We start from the raw sequence: 18,635 nt of genomic DNA, 5'->3' as shown, positions 1-18,635 counted from the left end.
GTTCTGTCACAGGGAGGCAGACATGGGTCAGACAAGAGGCCCCGTCATTCAGGCCAATTAACTGGTACCTCATCCGGAGGTCGAGATTTGTATGGTAGAGGCCATCCTCCTAGGCCCTTTAAGTCAACGCTCTAGGTTTTCTCACGGTACTTTAGGTGGTCGTGGTCCCCAGATGCAGTATCCCAATCAGTAGTCCTACAGTGCACCACCTACTCCTATTAGTGCACCGCCGCTTTAGAGTTTTCGGGGTGGTCATTCAGGCCGTCAGGGCCAGCAGTCTCAGCAGCCGAGGGCTTGTTACACTTGTGGTGATATGGGTCACATTGCCAAGTTTTGCCCTCGAGCACCGAGTAGCTCTCAGCATCAGGGTTCTTGTGTTATGGTACAGGCACCAGGTGTTCCACAGCCCGCCCAACCAGCTAGATGTGGGGGTAGAGGTGCTAGAGGTGGAGGTAGAGGTACTAGAGGTGGAGCTCAGGCCACTAGAGGTGGAGTCCAGCCAGCTGCAGGCCGTCCCAGAGATATAGTTCAGGGTGGTGGGGCCCAGCCCCGATGTTACGCCCTTCCATCCAGGCCCGAGGCTGAGGCTTCAGATGCAGCCATTACAGGTGCTATTCTGGTTTGTGATAGAGATTCTTCAGTGTTATTTGACCCAGGGTCTACCTACTCGTATGTGTCATCTTATTTTGCACCGTATCTGGTCATGCCTAGTGATGCATTGAGTATTCCTGTTTATGTGTCTACACCGGTGGATGATTCTATTGTGGTTGATCGAGTCCATCGTTCTTGTATTATGGTGATTGGGGGTCTTGAGACTCGTGTGGATTTGTTGCTTCTAGACATGGTCGATTTCGATATTATATTGGGGATGGACTGGCTATCACCTTACCACGCTATCTTGGACTGTCATGCCAAGACTGTGACCTTAGCCTTACCGGATTTGCCCCGTTTAGAGTGGATAGGAACAACCGGTCATTCTACTCGTAGTGTTATCTCATATGTGAAGGCTCGGCGTATGGTCGAGAAGGGGTGTTTGGCCTATTTGGCATATGTTCGTGATTCTAGTGTTGAGGTCCCTTCTATTGATTTTGTGCCCGTTGTTCGAGAGTTTCCTGATGTTTTCCCTTCAGACCTACCGGGTATGCCACCCGACAGGGATATTGACTTTTGCATTAATTTGGCTCCGGGTACTCAGCCCATTCTATCCCGCCGTATCGTATGGCCCTGCCTGAGTTAAAAGAGTTGAAGGAACAGTTACAAGACTTGCTTGAGAAGGGTTTCATTAGGCCGAGTGTTTCGTCTTGGGGTGCGCCGGTGTTGTTTATTAAGAAGAAGGACGGATCGATGAGAATGTGTATTGATTACCGGTAGTTGAACAAGGTTACAATCAAGAATAAGTATCCATTGCCGAGAATCGATGATTTGTTTGATCAGCTTCAGGGCGCCAAGGTGTTTTCAAAGATTGATTTGAGATCTGGCTATCATCAGTTGAAGATTAGGGCATCCGATGTCCCTAAGACAGCTTTCCGCACTCAGTACAGGCATTATGAGTTCCTGGTCATGTCATTTGGGTTGACCAATGCCCCAGCAGCTTTTATGGATTTGATGAACTGAGTGTTCAGGCCTTATTTGGACTCGTTAGTGATAGTCTTAATTGATGATATTTTGATATATTCCCGCAACCGGGAGGAGCACGAGCAGCATCTTAGAGTGGTTCTTTAGACCTTGAGCGATAGTTAGTTATATGCTAAGTTCTCGAAGTGTGAATTCTTGTTGAGTTCAGTTGCATTTCTGGGTCATGTTGTATTAGTAGAGGGTATCCAAGTTGATCCGAAGAAGATTGAGGCAGTCAAGAACTGTCCTAGACCAGCATCAGCTACAGAGATTCGGAGTTTCTTGGGATTGGCAAGTTACTACCGTCGATTCGTGGAGGGGTTCTCATCTATCGCAACCCCGATGACCAGGTTGACCCAGAAGGGTGCCTCGTTCAGATGGTCGGACAAGTGTGAGGCGAGCTTTCAGAAGCTCAAGATAGCTCTGACTATGGCACCGGTGTTGGTTTTGCCCACAGGTTCAGGGCCTTATCCGTTTATTGTGATGCATCTCGTATTGGGCTTGGTGAAGTGTTGATGCAGGATGGCAAGGTCATTGCCTATGCTTCACGGCAGTTGAAGATTCATGAGAAGAACTATCTGATTCATGACTTGGAGTTGGCAGCCATTGTTCACGCATTGAAGATTTGGAGGCATTATCTGTATGGCATGGCATGTGAGGTGTTCACGGATCACAAGAGTCTTCAGTATTTGTTCAAGCAAAAGGAGTTGAATTTGAGACAGAGGAGGTGGTTGGAGTTGTTGAAAGATTATGATATCACTATCTTGTTTCATCCGGGAAAGGCCAATGTGGTGGCCGATGCATTGAGTAGGAAGTTAGCCAGTATGGGCAGTCTTGCTTATATTCCTGTCGGTGAGAGACCGCTTGCTTTGGACGTTCAGGCTTTGGCCAATCAGTTTGTGAGGTTGAATATTTCTGAGCCTAGTCGTGTATTGGCCTGCACGATCGCTCGTTCTTCATTATTGGAGGGTGTCCGTGATCGGCAGTATGATGATCCCTATTTGTGTGTCCTTAGAGACACGGTGCAGCACGGAGGTGCCAAGCAGGTTACCTTAGATGATGATGGAGTTTTGAGATTGCAGGGTCGAGTGTGTATGCCAAATGTGGATGGTCTCCAAGAGTTGATTTTAGAGGAGGCCCATAGCTCTCGGTACTCTATTCATCCGGGTGCCGCGAAGATGTATCAGTATTTGCGGCAGCATTATTGGTGGCGGAGAATGAAGAAGGATATCGTAGCATATGTGGCTCGTTGTTTGAATTGTCAGCAGGTCAAGTACGAGCATCAGAGGCCTGGTGGTTTATTTCAGAGGATTGAGCTTCCCGAGTGGAAGTGGGAGATCACTATGGTTTTCGTTGTTGGACTCCCGCAGACTCGGAGGAAGTTCGACGCAGTATGGGTCATTGTTGATAGGCTGACCAAGTCAGCGCATTTCATTCCTGTAGCGGTCTCCTATTCATCCGAGAGGTTAGCTAAGATCTATATCCGGGAGATTGTTCGTCTCCATGGTGTGCCTGTATCTATCATTTCGGACCGAGGTACGCAGTTTACCTCACATTTCTGGAGAGCAGTTCAGCGAGAGTTGGGCACCCAGGTTGAGTTGAGTACAGCATTTAATCCTTAGACGGATGGGCAGTCCGAGCAGACTATTCAGATTTTGGAGGATATGCTTTGAGCTTGTGTCATTGACTTTGAAGGCTCGTGGGATCAGTTTTTGCCTTTAGCAGAGTTTGCCTACAACAATAGTTACCAGTCGAGTATCCAGATGGCTCCTTATGAGGTTTTATATGGTAGGTAGTGTCGATCTCCAGTAGAATGGTTTGAGCCGGAAGAGGCTCGATTGTTGGGTACGGATCTGGTTCAGGAGGCTTTGGACAAGGTCAGGATTATTCAGGATAGGCTTCGTACAGCTCAGTCCAGGCAAAAGAGTTATGCAGACCGCAAGGTTCGAGATGTGGATTTTATGGTGGGAGAGCGGGTATTGCTTCGAGTGTCGCCTATGAAAGGCGTGATGAGATTTGGGAAGAGGGGCAAGCTTAGCCCTAGGTTCATTGGCCCGTTTGAGATTCTTGATCGAGTGGGAGAGGTGGCTTATAGACTTGCGTTGCCGCTGAGCTTATCAGCCGTGCACCCAGTGTTTCATGTGTCCATGCTTCGAAAATATTACGGCGATCCATCCCACGTGTTAGATTTCAGCACTATCCAGTTGGATAAGGACTTGTCTTATGAGGAGGAGCCGGTAGCTATTCTAGACTGGCAGGTTCGTCAGTTGAGGTCGAAGAGTTTTCCTTATGTTCGTGTTCAGTGGAGAGGTCAGCCCGCTGAGGCATCGACCTGGGAGTCCGAGTCCGATATGCGGAGCCGTTATCCCTATCTTTTCCCCGACTCAGGTACTTCCTTCTTTTGTTCGTTCGAGGGCGAACGGTTGTTTTAGAGGTGGAGAATGTGATGACCCAAAAGGTCATCACTTGTTTTAAAACGAAACTTCCGTGTTCTGAGGCCTTGGAAACCTCATTTAGAGTCACCTCGATTTCGTGTGCAGCCCGGGCGCATTGCCGGAAAGCTTAAATATGAAATTTTGTGAAAAATGATAAGTTTTCACTATAAAATGAATAAATTTGACTTTGGTCAATATTTTGAGTAAACGGACCCGGATCCGTGATTTGACGGTCCCGGAAGGTTCGTAGGAAAATATGGGACTTGGGTGTATGCTCGGAATCGAATTCCGAGGTCCCGAGCCCGAGAAATGAATTTTGACGATTTGATTGCAGGGATAAGTTCGTATGTTGTTTTCGAGTTAGTACATGTGTTTGGTTAGGAGCCCCGAGGGCTCGAGTGTGTTTCGGATGTGTTTCGGAAAGTTTTGAACTTAGGAAAAAGTTGCAGATTCATAGAAATTGCAGGTCTCTAAAGCCAGGTCTCGCAGTCCGCGGTGGGGACTCCGCGCCCGCGGTGGGATTTGTGCGGTCCGCGGTGAGCAAGGCCAAGCCTCCGCGGCCGCGCTCGATTTCTTGCGGTCCGCGGTGAAGCTCCACGGACGCAGTCCTTTTTATGTGGTCCGCGGTGGAGCTCCGCGGCCGCAGTCCATTTTATGCGGTCCGCGGAGAGGGTCTGAGAGGAGTATATTTAAACGGACTTTTCAGTTATTTTTCACTTTTCAAAAGCCCAAAAACATAAGAGGCGATTTTTCAAATAACCTTTCTTCTCCAAATCAATTGTAAGTCATTTTTAACTAGTTTTCTTCAATCATTAATATCTTTTAACATGATTTCAATTTCAAATCAATTATTTTCATGGGGGAAATTAGGTGTTTTGGGTAGAACTAGGTTTTCACAAAAATGGGGATTTGGACTTCGATTTGAGGTCCGATTTCAAAACAAATTACATATTTGAGCTCGTGGGGGAATGGGTAATCGGGTTTTGGTCCGAATTTCGGGTTTGGACCAAGCGGGCCCAGGGTCAATTTTTTACTTTTTGGGAAAATCTTTATAAAACCTATTTTCATGCATTAGAATTGATTCATTTAGCATTTATTGATATTGTTAAGCAAATTGTGGCTAGATACAAGGGAGTTGGTGGTGGAAACAAGAGGTAAAACGGCAATTGAGGCTTGAATTGTGTTCGTTGCATCGAGGTAAGTGTTTGGTCTAACCTTAGCTTGAGGGATTAGGAGTTGTGTCCTATTTGCTATTTGCTTCTTGTCGAGTACGACGTATAGGCATGGTGACGAGTATCTATACGTTGGTGTCAAGCATGACCGTGAGTCTTACATTGTGATTTTCATGATTTCATTGTATTATTCATGCCTTGGTGAAGATTTCTAATTGTTGTATAAAGTTTGTGGAAAGAATTGTGACCTATGAACATTGAGGAGCGTTGGCTCAAGTTGTATAGCGAAATTGTAAAAGTTTAAGTGACAATTGAACTTTTAGAGCATTGGCTCGAGTTGTGAAATGAGTTGTGAAAGTATAAGTGATAATTGAAACTATAGAGCATTGGCTTGAGTTGTGAAGTGAATTGTGAAGTAAAAGTGAGAAAGAGAAGAGATCATTATGTTGTCACCGTTGTCGGGCTATTGTTGATTTATTTGTTGTTCCCTTGCCGGGATTTAATTGTGTAATTGTTGTTTCCTTGCCGGAATTTAATTGGTGACTTGTTCCCTTGTTGGGATTCTTATTGCAAATTTTCTTTATTTCCTTACCCTAGTATTTGTGATTATTGTTTGGGTGAGGAAGAGAGTTAAAGCACGAAGGGTGATGCCGTGCATTGTTTGTTATTGTGAGGAAAGAGTGTAAAGCACGAAGGGTGATGCTGTGTCGCACGATGTACCATTCTGTGCTGATTTTATTGATTATATGGTGAGGAAAGAGAGTAAAAGCACGAAGGGTGATGTCGTGCACATTTTTATTATCTGATTGCTTTGGTAAGGACGAGAGTAAAAGCACGAAGGGTGATCCCGTGCATTGTTGATTTGTGATTCTTTGTTGATATCCGAATTATGTTGTTTCTTTCATTACTTGTTGTTATTTGATTTACTTCGAGGTTATAGATTCCCTTACCCTATTTGCCTTGTGATTGTTATTTGGGTGAGGAAGAGCGTAAAGCACAAAAGGTGATGCCGTTATTGTTTTGGTGAGAATGAGAGTAAAAGTACGAAGGGTGATGCCGTGCAAATTGTTGATTTCTGCTTCCTTGTTGATATTCTAGTTATGTTGTTTCTTTCCTTACTTGATGCCTTTCTATTCGGAACTATTATCTCCCCCACAGCATGTTTCCCCCTCCCACATTGACTGGTTATTTCTGTATTTCTTTTCCGCTATATATATATATATATGAACTATATATGAACTGCACAAGTTTATTTGGTAGTCTGGTCCTAGCCTCGTTACTACTTCGCCGAGGTTAGGCTAGACACTTACCAGAACATGGGGTCGATTGTGCTGATCTACACTCTGCACTGTGTGCAGATCCAGGAGCAGCTTTCGGACAGTAGTTGGAGGGCTTCCTTCAGTCCACTCTAGGACCCAAGGTAGACCTGCAGGCGTCCGCAGGGTCTGGCGTCTCCCTCTATCTCTAATTTTTGTTTCATTTCCTTTGTTCTGAAACAATGTATTGTATTTTTTTCCTTTGTGCTGAAACAATGTATTGTATTTTCTTTAGACCTGTATGTAGTAACTCTTAGACGACACTGTGACACTATGACACCAGATTTTGGGTATTGGAGGTTTTAAAGGTTGTAATAGACATAGGCTTAAGATATATAATTGTTGACTTCCGCTTATTTATTTAAAATTCCGTTTTTATCATATCATCGGCTTGTTTTTGTTAAAAAGGCAAAAATGAAAGTGTAACAAGTAGTTAAGGTTTGGCTTGCCTAACTCCCATTAGTAGGCATCATCATGACTCCCGAGAGTGGAAACTCCGGGTCGTGACAATAAATGATCTTTATCAATAACATTATTATTTGTAGTAACTTTATATATTTTTTTATATCTAGTTACACTAAGATACCTAAGTCCATACAAAAATTAATTATATTGTTAGTCTGGTTAAATCAGTATTAGTTGTAAGTTCTAATTTTATTAAAAATATTGAATTATATCTAATTAATGTGCAAATAACTAACTATTGAGAATTAAACAACACTATATATATATATACATATATACTAGAAAGTGAAGCTCGTGCTTGAGCAGGGGCCTAGCATGGGAATGGCTAAATTTCACAGATGCGTGCATAATGATTATTGTGCGACCACAGTTTACTCTTTAATCAATTATCTTCATGTTCTGCAAAACCTAGATATGGAAAAGCAATCACCACAATTGCAGATCACGAAAAGTAGAGGGCACGAAAGACTAATTTAGCATCATTTTATATACCATAAGTACACTTAGCACAAGAGCACATGCTTAACAAACATCCTTTTATATACCATAAGTACACTGTCTAGTGGAACCATCCATATTTAAATATTATATACACCATACACCAAAAGAGTACATATATAGTTTGTATCTTCAGTACAACATGTGCTGGAGCTATGCTCCCAACCATAGTAGCCAACTTTTTCAAACTTTTTCCATTCCAAAAATCACAACATAGGGAGATTCTGCGGCTCCTGCAGAAAAAGCAGGTAAACTCCAATGAAGAAAAGAAAAGGAATCGAGTATAGTGCAAAAATAAATATTAGTGAGTGATAAAGTAGAATGGCAAACATAATACTTATCATAAAAAATTACATGTAATTACAAATATAAGTTACTTGATCGTGTGAATATTCTTACAGTACAATTAGGGTATAGAACTTAAGTTCCTCTACAAAGTAATACTGTAGTATTAATAATAACATATGCAAAAACATAATTAAATCTGTAAATCTGTCATTCAACTGTTCTCCCTATACCTTCATAACACTATAAGTACGAACTTCAGTGTGTGTATGTATATACAGGGGAGATTTGTAGCATATAGTCAACTACCACCCTTTTTTTTCTCCCCCAAAAAGAGCCATGCTCATATCCAAAGTCCAAAGAAAAATCACAACATTAAGAAAGAAAATCAAGAAAGGGTAGACTCGATTGCACTTATTACAAAATAAAGCTATGGGTGGTTTATGGTGAAGCGACTGGGTAAAGGCAACAAACAATATATGGGCAAAAATATATTGTCAGGTTTCATGATGTCCATGTCCTTGTTCAATCAAAGATAATAATCAAAACAACAATACTATGTTCATAGAGACCAAAATATGAAGTCCATTAATACTCTATGTCATAGCTAGAACACATTAGAAATATATGAAGAAATATAGCGGGAAAATTCCACATAAAAGTATTTAGGCTAGGGCAGAAGACATTGATGAGAATTTCAACAGAAATAATATCATATTGCTAATTGACTACTTGTTGATAGTTTCAAATTAAGCAAATATTTTCTTGTAGAAATTAGTTGTCTTTGCCTTACAGTGGCAGATATTTTTTTTATATTTTCGGTTAATTAAGGTTATGATGCTTAATTCATCCCATTAGTTATTAATGGGATATTCAACGTAGTAAGGTGCGGATATTCAACATAAAATTAAGCAAATAATTCATCCCATTAGTTATTAACAATATATGTCCATGTCTCAACTCATCTTTCATTCTCAATTCTTCAAACCACAAAAAAAATAATGAAAGATTCCCTTCCAATATGAAGGTTGCTCATTATGATAACTTTTGACTTTCATAAAGTTTTATAACAGTTGATGTTGTGACAACTAAATTTTGGACCTTTTATATATAGTATAACAATGTGGAATATCAAGAATAATTTATGTTTTTCTTTTTTAATTATGTTTTATTATAGTTCTCAGTTTTGTTGATCTATGGATTTAGATCAAACCTATTTTAATTTCTTATATTCTATATGTAATTTATCTTAAAGTTAGTTTTGATTGAGATATATTGGAATTAGAAATCTCAAATGTAGTAATCTAGATGAAAGGAGAGAAATGGAGCTTGAGTTTGAGAGTTCATGTACTTCATCATATATATATTCATCATCTTTTAAGTAAATCATATATATATTCATCATCTTTTATTTACTTAAAGTAGCATTGCGTATTGTTTTGTTAAATTTTAAAGCCACAATGCAAGTAGAGTAATTTAGATAGCACTAATTGCTGAGCCTTTTATTTGGTAAAACAAAATACATACTAAAATATATGATCTTTGGGATGGAAAAATAATAATAAAAAGAAAAATCAATCCTTGATATCTTAAGATTGTTTCCTATTAAGAGTAGCGAAAGAGAAAAAGATTGTGATTGAAACAAAATATCCCAAGTTTATTCTCCCCCTCTTCACATTGACCTATTTTATCTAATATTGTTTTGTGCGCTTGTGTGGAGCTATGTCTCTTATTTAGAGCCAGGAAAGCAGAGACGAACATCAAATTTAAATTGATGTAAATATCTACTAAGGTTAACTAATCTGATGTGGTTAAAGCAAAATTGGTTTGAAGTGACTTTAAAAAATGGTGCATGTTTTACCTGTATTTGTGGAACATTGAGGCAGTCAAAAACTTTCACAACCAGCACAATCGTCTTCCCTAGTTTTTAATATTCGATTACCACCACGACTAAATTCCTTTGTAGGAAAGGTGGAGTGAGACTGTACCATTCATGTAAGAGCCCAAAAAAGGTTTTCTTTTCAGTAGCAAAAGATCCCAAAAAAGGTTAATACTTCCTACAGTTTGAAAGCATAAATTATTGCATAAAAAAGACAATCCGAATTGTAATAAAGAAATAAACAAATCGAACTGCATTATATTATAATTATATCGATTCAAAAGTCAGAGAAAAGAAGCAAATCTCAACTATAAATACTTAAAAAGACTCACCTTTTACACTTTTTTATGGTGTTGGTGGTTATAGTTTCAGCCCTGCGCTTGAATATTTAGTGATCACATCTGCTGTTTCCATTTCTATCTCATCTGTACATAGAGGCTTTATCTTTTTTTGGCTTCTCTCACTAATTATTGGTGCAAAGATATGCTCCTTTTCCACGAATGACAAAACCGATAGACTTGTACGCACAAAGTCAAGAACTTTTCCAAGATGATTTTCTTAATTGGATTCGGAAAATTCTGTCTGAAAATGTGTCCAGGACATGGTACAAGAGTTGTTTCTGCAATGATGAAAGTCAACATATCAGGTACTCTTTTCCAATTGAGGTGAAAACAGAATACAAAGTGCCCCTCATTGGAATCAAAAGTAGGGAAAACTATAATCAAATAGTTTCCTTTACAACATGGGTATTTATATGAGCTTTATTCGTATGATACCTCCATAGAAACAAAAAGATAAAGAAAAAAAAGACAGAAGAAAACTTCCGACAACCAATCTAGAGTTTCGGTTAATGCATCTTTTTGAGCTCTGCCTCTTGTTTAAGCAAGACTCAACAGTTGCTCAAATTTGATTCTTATTAAGTTCCAAGTGCTGCAAGTTGGTATTGCACACCGAGCTCGACTTGAATAATATCTTGGAATGTGCAGTAATAAAAATAAATAATTTGTCTAAGTTTATACCTTGACACAGGTTGTGTCAAATATGTCTTCTGCTGTCATTGAGAGCATCTTTTCAGCGACATCACCAGAAATTATTGCAGCTGTTGAACCGCTACCATCAATAAGATCAATCTGGAACATACATCTACAATCAAAGAAGGTTTACATGTTGCAAAGGTGGTTTAATACATGTAAGAAAATAATATATTTTGCTAAAATGACACTTATAAATATGGCAAAACGATAATACCGAGGAACTAAAGTTGTCCGTTGTTTACACTTGGTGCAGTCAAAATCTCTTCTTTCCTTTGTTCGCAACTTTTATTTGCAACCCGAGCATTCAAGCACACAAAACTTCTGCAAGTCACTTGATATTGATATTTCGGCCTCAACATAAAAAATCCCAGTTTGCCAACCAAAAGAAAATCACATGTTCATCCGGATTTTATAAGTAAACTACCACACATTTAGATATCTACATACTTACGGAAGTTTGTGACTGAATTTCTGCAATGGGAATAATTTGTTGTTGGGTAGGAATCACCATGAGAGAGGTGGATGACCTTGGTGACCTTGAGAAGTTGTCTGATGCACAACCGCCGAGCATGTCGTTGTTTTCTTTTGCCCTATCGTCACAACATATAAGAAATTCAATAAGTTGTACACGTATATGATGAAGTCAGACAATAACATTAAAGATCCTATACCACTTGATCAACTGCAATGCTTGAGGATAAGCAGGATCTATTTGTATTGTTGAGTTGAATCTAGTTTGCAATGATAAACCTGTATAAAGTATTTATGTAACTTTATTTTCTTTTAAAATATATATATATATATATATATATATATATATATATATATATATATATATATGTATATATATATATATATATATAAAGGAAGATATTTGGGCACACTGATACCGTTATACGGAGATATTCCGATACTCCTCCCAAGGATTACCGGATATCTTTCATCGCCGTTCACTTTCGACTCGATTTTTTGCTGGATTTTGGTTCCTTCAACTTCTGAGAAGTCCTCCCATAAGGTTAGTAGAAGTCGTTTTTTCTTGAAAAATGCAGGGAGTGTATAAATAAATTAGCGAATATAATCTATTTATAAGGATACATGTACGTTTTTGAAAAGTCAAATTGCAATTAGCCGTAATATAGTGTACTTACTGATTGTCGGTGACAATAATCTCGCGACACCTATTTGGAACTCGACCTGCATATTTTGGAGGGCCACAATGGACAACGACTGCTAGTATATCTGCTAATAAAAGGTTTTTTCAGAGAATATTTTTGAAAAAAATGAAGTATAATGAGGTGTGTATAAAAATATTTTTGTAAAAAATGAAGTATAATGAGGTGTGTATATTATGTAGAATCATATATATTTCATCAACTAATGTTGGGTAGAAGTCACTTACCAATTTCTGTAGCAGGATCAGGGGTTATATGAGCAATATGGTCAAAATCAGTGAGATTCGGCTTGCGGGGTGGTGGCTTTGGTATCTCTCTCTCACCATTTTTTTCGACCAGTTCTACTATAGTTTCTTTGTCAAGCACCCAATAAAATTTATGTAAGGGTCTTCCATACTGTGTGGATGAAATTTTAACTCTTGCAGTGGAGATGAGATATGTGTGGAAGAGCTTAAGCTTGTCTGCATAATATTGAATGTCATCTCCCCACACGACTCCTCTAATTTGTTGTTCCTGTAAAGTGTCACTTTGTCGTAGAAGCAGTTAGAATATTATAATTATAAGAAGTTGATTATATTATATAAAAGATAGACAAAATTACCTCTTCATCTTCTAGAATCAGATTCTGATATCTAAATTTTTTCTCAGTTTCTCTTTCTCGACCTATTTCCACAATTTGGACTTTACATGTCCAATCGGGTGTATCAGGTGTTATTTGATTGATATTTCCTCTTAATGCCATGATATCTTGGTAACAACGACAAAATTCATCAGAAAATCATAAGAATTGCAAAAATGTGGAACATCAAGTAAAATTTTTAGCAAGTTATTATTCAAAAAGAACAAAAAATCTGACTACAAATAAAAGTGCAATGGAAAATAGAAATTGCACAAATAACTCAAAAAACAGATAGCTCAAGTTAACATACGGTCAAGTACATAAACAACTACACCTCCATGTCTTTTGAGTGCATAAATTAAAAAAGAAAAAAGAAGATAAAAAGAAGAAGTCCACATACACTACAATAGTAACAGAACAAACAACCAAATACATATATCAAGTCAAAATAGCAAAACACAAAATCAACTCTAGAAATTAACTTCTTTATTTGCATTTTGGGAAGGCAGTGAAATACTCTCAGTCTAAGACAAAAGGTCTAACACTTTTCTTTAAACAAACTATAACTATCTCCTTTTCCGCTACTTTTATGTAATTTAACTGGGAAGTAGGCAATTTTCACTATGGAGTTTAGTCCAACTAATCTCAAGATTAGAAGTTGTTGTACAATGTAAATAATCCTATGCAAAAGGGAAGCACATAATAGAAACTCATTAAAAGTCAAAGCGAAGAAGTTCAACCAACCTCATTACAGAAGTTATAAAAAAAATCAGAACAGTAGAAAACCTTGGAAAGTCCCAAAGACTCTTTAAAAGGATCAGTTCAAAGACCAAGAACAACCGAAATCCTAATTTCTGCTAAAACCCCTCTGCAAGAGGAAAACAGTAGTGAGATGCAACCAACAAAGATAAAAAGTAAGAAAAAGAGATGGGACAAATTACGAAAGAGGCAACACTATACACTACTACACTTAGATGGCCAAGTTCATATACAATAACATTTTCCTGTCCCTTGAGTGCGTAAATTAGAAAAAAAAATAAAGAAAGAAGGAAAAAAGAAGAAAGAAGAACGCAGGAAACCTGTAAGAATTCTCCTAAAAAATGAGGTAACAATTCTCAAGAGAAGCACATAGTACAAACATTAAAAGAATCAGAACAGAAATAAAATTAGCAACAAAGACAGTAAGCTCATTAGAACCACACATGCAACAACTTCTATGTACATGTGCTTTCAACTTCTCAAATGGCAAATAATCCACAATTTTAATTATTTTATTACTTGAATATTTGGATATGAACGCAGGAAAAAAAGAATAATAAAAGAATCAAACAAACATCAGGAAACCCTGAAAAGTCCTAAGATACTTCAAAAACATTAGTTCAAAGATCAAGAACTATGAAATTCCAAAATTATGCCCAAAATAAAAAAGAATAGTTACGAGAAGCAGCCAACAGAGACGAAAAGTGGGAAAAAATAAGTGACAGAAAGAAAAAAGGGAAACAAAATAAACAATAAGATCAACTAGTAAGGGAAATTAGTATTACACCCTTTTGCAAACAGGAATTTGACCCTTTAAATGCGAAAAAGTTGATTTGAGCTTCATTCACGAATTAGAATCTTGTAGAGTAAAAAAATAAATCCTAATCATGCACCTAGGTATCAATTTCCAAACATGCAAATTAAACAATAAATATGAACATGCAAGTTGAAAATCCAACATTAAATAACCCAGGAAAAAGTTTGAACATATACTCACCAAAGAGAAAGATTGTGAAATAAAAGAAAATATAAAAACCTAATTTTTAGAGATCAAAGTCTTAGATTCATAAATAAAATTACCTATGCAAACCCAAAAATTGACATAGAGCAGAACACCATCACAACCACCATACAAAAATTAAAGAGATCTGACATTGAAAGAATAAAGGAGAAAGGGGAATTTTATCACTATCAATAGAAATACCATAGTGATCAATACTGAAAGAGTAAAAAATAGAAGGAAGGCTGAGAAACTCGCGGAAGAGAAGCACACTTCGAAATCACAGAAGAGAGCAAGAAGCTGACTCAAACTGAGAATGGTTGCTATCAGGAGAGACACCAATTTTTTTGCTTTGTATTATTAGCTTTTAGAATTTAGAGTTAGATAATATATATGAAGTGGGTTACATGTGGTTTGCTGGCAAAGACAATTAGGTCCACGTGTTAAGTGTCCAAGAAAATACTCCCTCCGTTTTATCAATTAATGTGAACTCATTTGACTGGGCACGGAGTTTAAGAAAAGAGAGAAGACTTTTGAACTTGTGGTATAAAATAAGGCACATATATTTTGTGTGGCTATAAATCATTGCATAAAGGTAAATTATTTCCAAATAAGGAAAGGGGTCATTCTTTTTGGCACGGACCAAAAAAAAAATAGGTTCACATAAATTGAAACGAAGGGAGTATTAATTAAAAAATATAGTATAATTTTTAGTGCTTTCAGTACAACTAATACAGCACTGTTCGTCCACCCTTAGCCTCTTATATATATTAGAAACCACCATACAAAAATTAAAGAGATCCGACATTGAAAGAATAAAGGAGAAAGGGGAATTTTATTACTATCAATAGAAATACCATAGTGATCAATACTGAAAGAGTAAAAAATAGAAGGAAGGCTGAGAAACTCACGGAAGAGAAGCACACTTCGAAATCACAGAAGAGAGCAAGAAGCTGACATATATTGTTAATATCATAGCATCTTATGTTGCTTAAGATGCTACGAAATCTCGGTTTGAATTATTGAATATCCGCACCTTACTACGTTGCTTCAGATTGCGTTGCTATTCTTTAATATTGAAAGATGAGTATAGGGTAAAATAGGAAAAACTGAAAGACCAAAACACTTATTTGAGATTTGGAACTAGACATCTCTCATTCAACCAGCATAATTGGGATGTATGATGGAATTCTTCTACAACAGCATATCCATCACTTATAATGACTATATCACATTTTGATAGGATATTGACCAAAATAGTCTACAGATGTGCCATGAAGATTATAATGCAAGGTGAAATATGATGCCATTAAACATTACAAGTCACCTCAGGTACCATGCGTCATTCTCAAAACTGCCAAACTATTCTTATGTAGAGCAAAAATTTATGCAACTGTAAAATATTTATATGTTTCATTCTGCAAGTCCTTCTCAAGTGTGGTCCTCCACTTCAGCAACTATTAAGATGTGAAACATCATATGGCAACAGAAAAATGACAACACTATCAACTATTAAGATGTGAAACATCATATGGCAGATATTTTTCTTGTAGATATTTTTTCATGATCTCCATGTCTCAACCTGTAAGTCTGATTAACAATATATATCTCATATACATATATATACATACATATATACGCATATATAACATCGTCTGAATCATATTTACATATATACGCATATATAACACCGTTTGAATCATATTTCAGTCACTGTGAGCAACATCATCATCATATACCAGCTGATTAGGTGGTGGTGCGTATATAACGTTGTAACCCTTTCTCATATCCCATATACATATACATACATATATATGCGTATATAACGTCATCTGGTCATGGATCAATGCACATGAATGCAATGCATGAAAAGTACATTAATAAAATCTTCGGAGCTTCATAAGACCATTTCGCCTTTGAGTAATATCATAAAATAAACTCTTTTCAACTTTCATATTTTTCTGAGACCCATGAACATATGATAAAATATTATAACACACGTAAATTCAAGAACATAAATATCTCTAATACGTCTATGAATAGAGTCATTCATGAAATTTGTGCATTTGCACGTTTCGTTCAGTATAATTTGGACCATGCCAAAAGAAAGAAGGGATAGCCTTAACATACCTGGAATAAGGAAAAATCCGTGTGATACTTTTGAGAAGGATTGCACCGTACTTGCAAAATCTTATGTTGCTTAAGATGCTACGAAATCTCGGTTTGAATTATTGAATATCCGCACCTTACTACGTTGCTTCAGATTGCGTTGCTATTCTTTAATATTGAAAGATGAGTATAGGGTAAAATAGGAAAAACTGAAAGACCAAAACACTTATTTGAGATTTGGAACTAGACATCTCTCATTCAACCAGCATAATTGGGATGTATGATGGAATTCTTCTACAACAGCATATCCATCACTTATAATGACTATATCACATTTTGATAGGATATTGACCAAAATAGTCTACAGATGTGCCATGAAGATTATAATGCAAGGTGAAATATGATGCCATTAAACATTACAAGTCACCTCAGGTACCATGCGTCATTCTCAAAACTGCCAAACTATTCTTATGTAGAGCAAAAATTTATGCAACTGTAAAATATTTATATGTTTCATTCTGCAAGTCCTTCTCAAGTGTGGTCCTCCACTTCAGCAACTATTAAGATGTGAAACATCATATGGCAACAGAAAAATGACAACACTATCAACTATTAAGATGTGAAACATCATATGGCAGATATTTTTCTTGTAGATATGACTTAAGAGTCATTCACATGATTTAAGGGGTGCTGCCACGTGGGGGAGAGGTGGAAAATGTTAATCTTTATCCATTTATTGGATAATAGGTAGTGTCCCGCTATCCGGTAATTAATCAATTACCTGCAAAATTGAGAATTATCTCACTTACTTAAAATATTACTCAATTTTTGCATACCTGATACACCTTACTATTATGGTCATGTGGTATCTTGTATGGTACTAGTCCATAAATACCGAGTATTTTAGCTCGAGTCGTATTTTATCCCAACATGCCAAACTTCGACAAAAATTCGTTTTCTTCGATATTACTTACCCTCTTACCTTCACGAATTTACTCATCACTTATAATCCTTATAATCCCCAAATAATCTTTTCCTTGGACTGATGTCAATTACCTTACGACAAATTCAACGTACATTACTGCAGGGTGCAACATTGTCGTAACTTATTACTGCGAAGCGTAACATCACCGTAATGTAATACTGCTAGGTACAACACTGTCGTAACTTAATACTGCAGGATGCAACATCAATCGTAATATATTACTGCAGAGGGTAACATCATCGTAATATATTCTTGCAGAGCATAACATTGTCATAATATAATACTGCCGAACATAATATCGACGTAATATTGCGGGGCGTAACATTATTCCCCCTTTGGAACATTCGTCCTCGAATATTGACTGATGTTTTTATTATTTTCGTAACTTATAACTCTTGTGAATACCTTAATACTCTTCTTCCCATTTAATCAGTTGCTCTGTGAATAAATCCAAAGTCTAGGGTATCCCCCCCCCCCCCCCTTTAGTCTTTTTGGCTCATATCATGACCTGTGGTCAAAATCTTCCTAATCTTGCAACTTCTGTTACCTTCTGTCATGCAGCGTGCATGACCCTGGCGTTATAGGTGCACTTATGCGATTCATCTTTTCTTTTTCCTTTTATCTTTTAGTCAATCTTTAGGCCTTACTTTGTATATACAAGGCTTAATAGGATACCTCTCTGGGCCTCTATAGGTATACTGAAGTCCTTGTCTCGATACTTTGTAGAACTTGCGAATATGACCATATCTTATTTCATAGATCTGGTTACCCATTCACATGACTTTACTGCATTTACGTGGGTTATACTATACCATAATTTTTGCTTCAATCTACCTTTTATTGAGGTGTGCTTACCAAGTTCCCAGTTACTTTTGTTGCCTACACTTTAGGTATAAATCTCAGTCCTTCAATGCCCCTTCATTACCGTTCGTCTTAAGAATCATGGCCTAGCCTCATGTCATACTTTGTAACTTGTGTCTGACCATTGTTGATTCGCCTCAATGTTGACCGATAATCCTTTTCTTGAAGACTTGAAACTTCTTACGTAATTCATTATCGCTAAGGCTTACGTTGTATTGAGGAATATTTGAAGTAATTTCTATAATCATATTTCATAGTGTCTCAATGTGATTCACCTTATGGGGGTATCTTGATTTTGTGCCGCCAGCGAAATCTTTTTCTCCTTCTCTTCTTCTATTTGTTTCTTCTTTTATTTTTCAAATCATTATTCAAACGAAGGCCCAAACGTCATCCTTTATCTGTCACAATTATCCCTTCATTTTATTACTAGGC

At 37.4% G+C, this 18,635-nt stretch overlaps 1 protein-coding gene across 29 annotated transcripts; it reads right to left on the bottom strand.

Annotated features, from left to right (window-relative positions):
• Positions 1-7,521: 7,521 nt before the first annotated feature.
• On the bottom strand, positions 7,522-16,953 carry LOC107774044 (uncharacterized). 29 transcript variants are annotated; one of them, XR_012710498.1, is made up of 10 exons: positions 14,329-14,724; positions 12,098-12,617; positions 11,847-11,937; positions 11,589-11,733; positions 11,370-11,448; positions 11,150-11,288; positions 10,913-11,029; positions 10,684-10,794; positions 9,997-10,283; positions 7,522-7,733 (listed from the first exon to the last, which is right to left on the bottom strand). XR_012710498.1 is itself a non-coding variant. In XM_075254972.1 (10 exons), exons 3-7 carry the CDS (start codon positions 12,610-12,612, stop codon positions 10,920-10,922), a joined length of 771 nt encoding a protein of 256 aa, XP_075111073.1. In that variant the 5' UTR covers positions 12,613-12,617; positions 13,276-13,357; positions 16,379-16,953; the 3' UTR covers positions 7,522-7,733; positions 9,997-10,283; positions 10,684-10,807; positions 10,913-10,919. The 29 variants fall into 29 exon arrangements, 26 of the variants coding, with proteins under 26 accessions (XP_075111073.1, XP_075111081.1, XP_075111080.1 ...); XR_012710497.1 differs by having other exon boundaries at positions 10,684-10,807; positions 14,329-14,723; XR_012710496.1 differs by having other exon boundaries at positions 10,684-10,807; positions 10,913-11,019; positions 14,329-14,721.
• Between the last annotated feature and the right edge of the window lie 1,682 nt (positions 16,954-18,635).

Source organism: Nicotiana tabacum, chromosome 6 (assembly GCF_000715075.1).
Source record: "Nicotiana tabacum cultivar K326 chromosome 6, ASM71507v2, whole genome shotgun sequence".
Classification (NCBI taxonomy): Eukaryota; Viridiplantae; Streptophyta; class Magnoliopsida; order Solanales; family Solanaceae; genus Nicotiana; species Nicotiana tabacum.
This window is presented reverse-complemented; position numbering and strand designations above follow the sequence as displayed.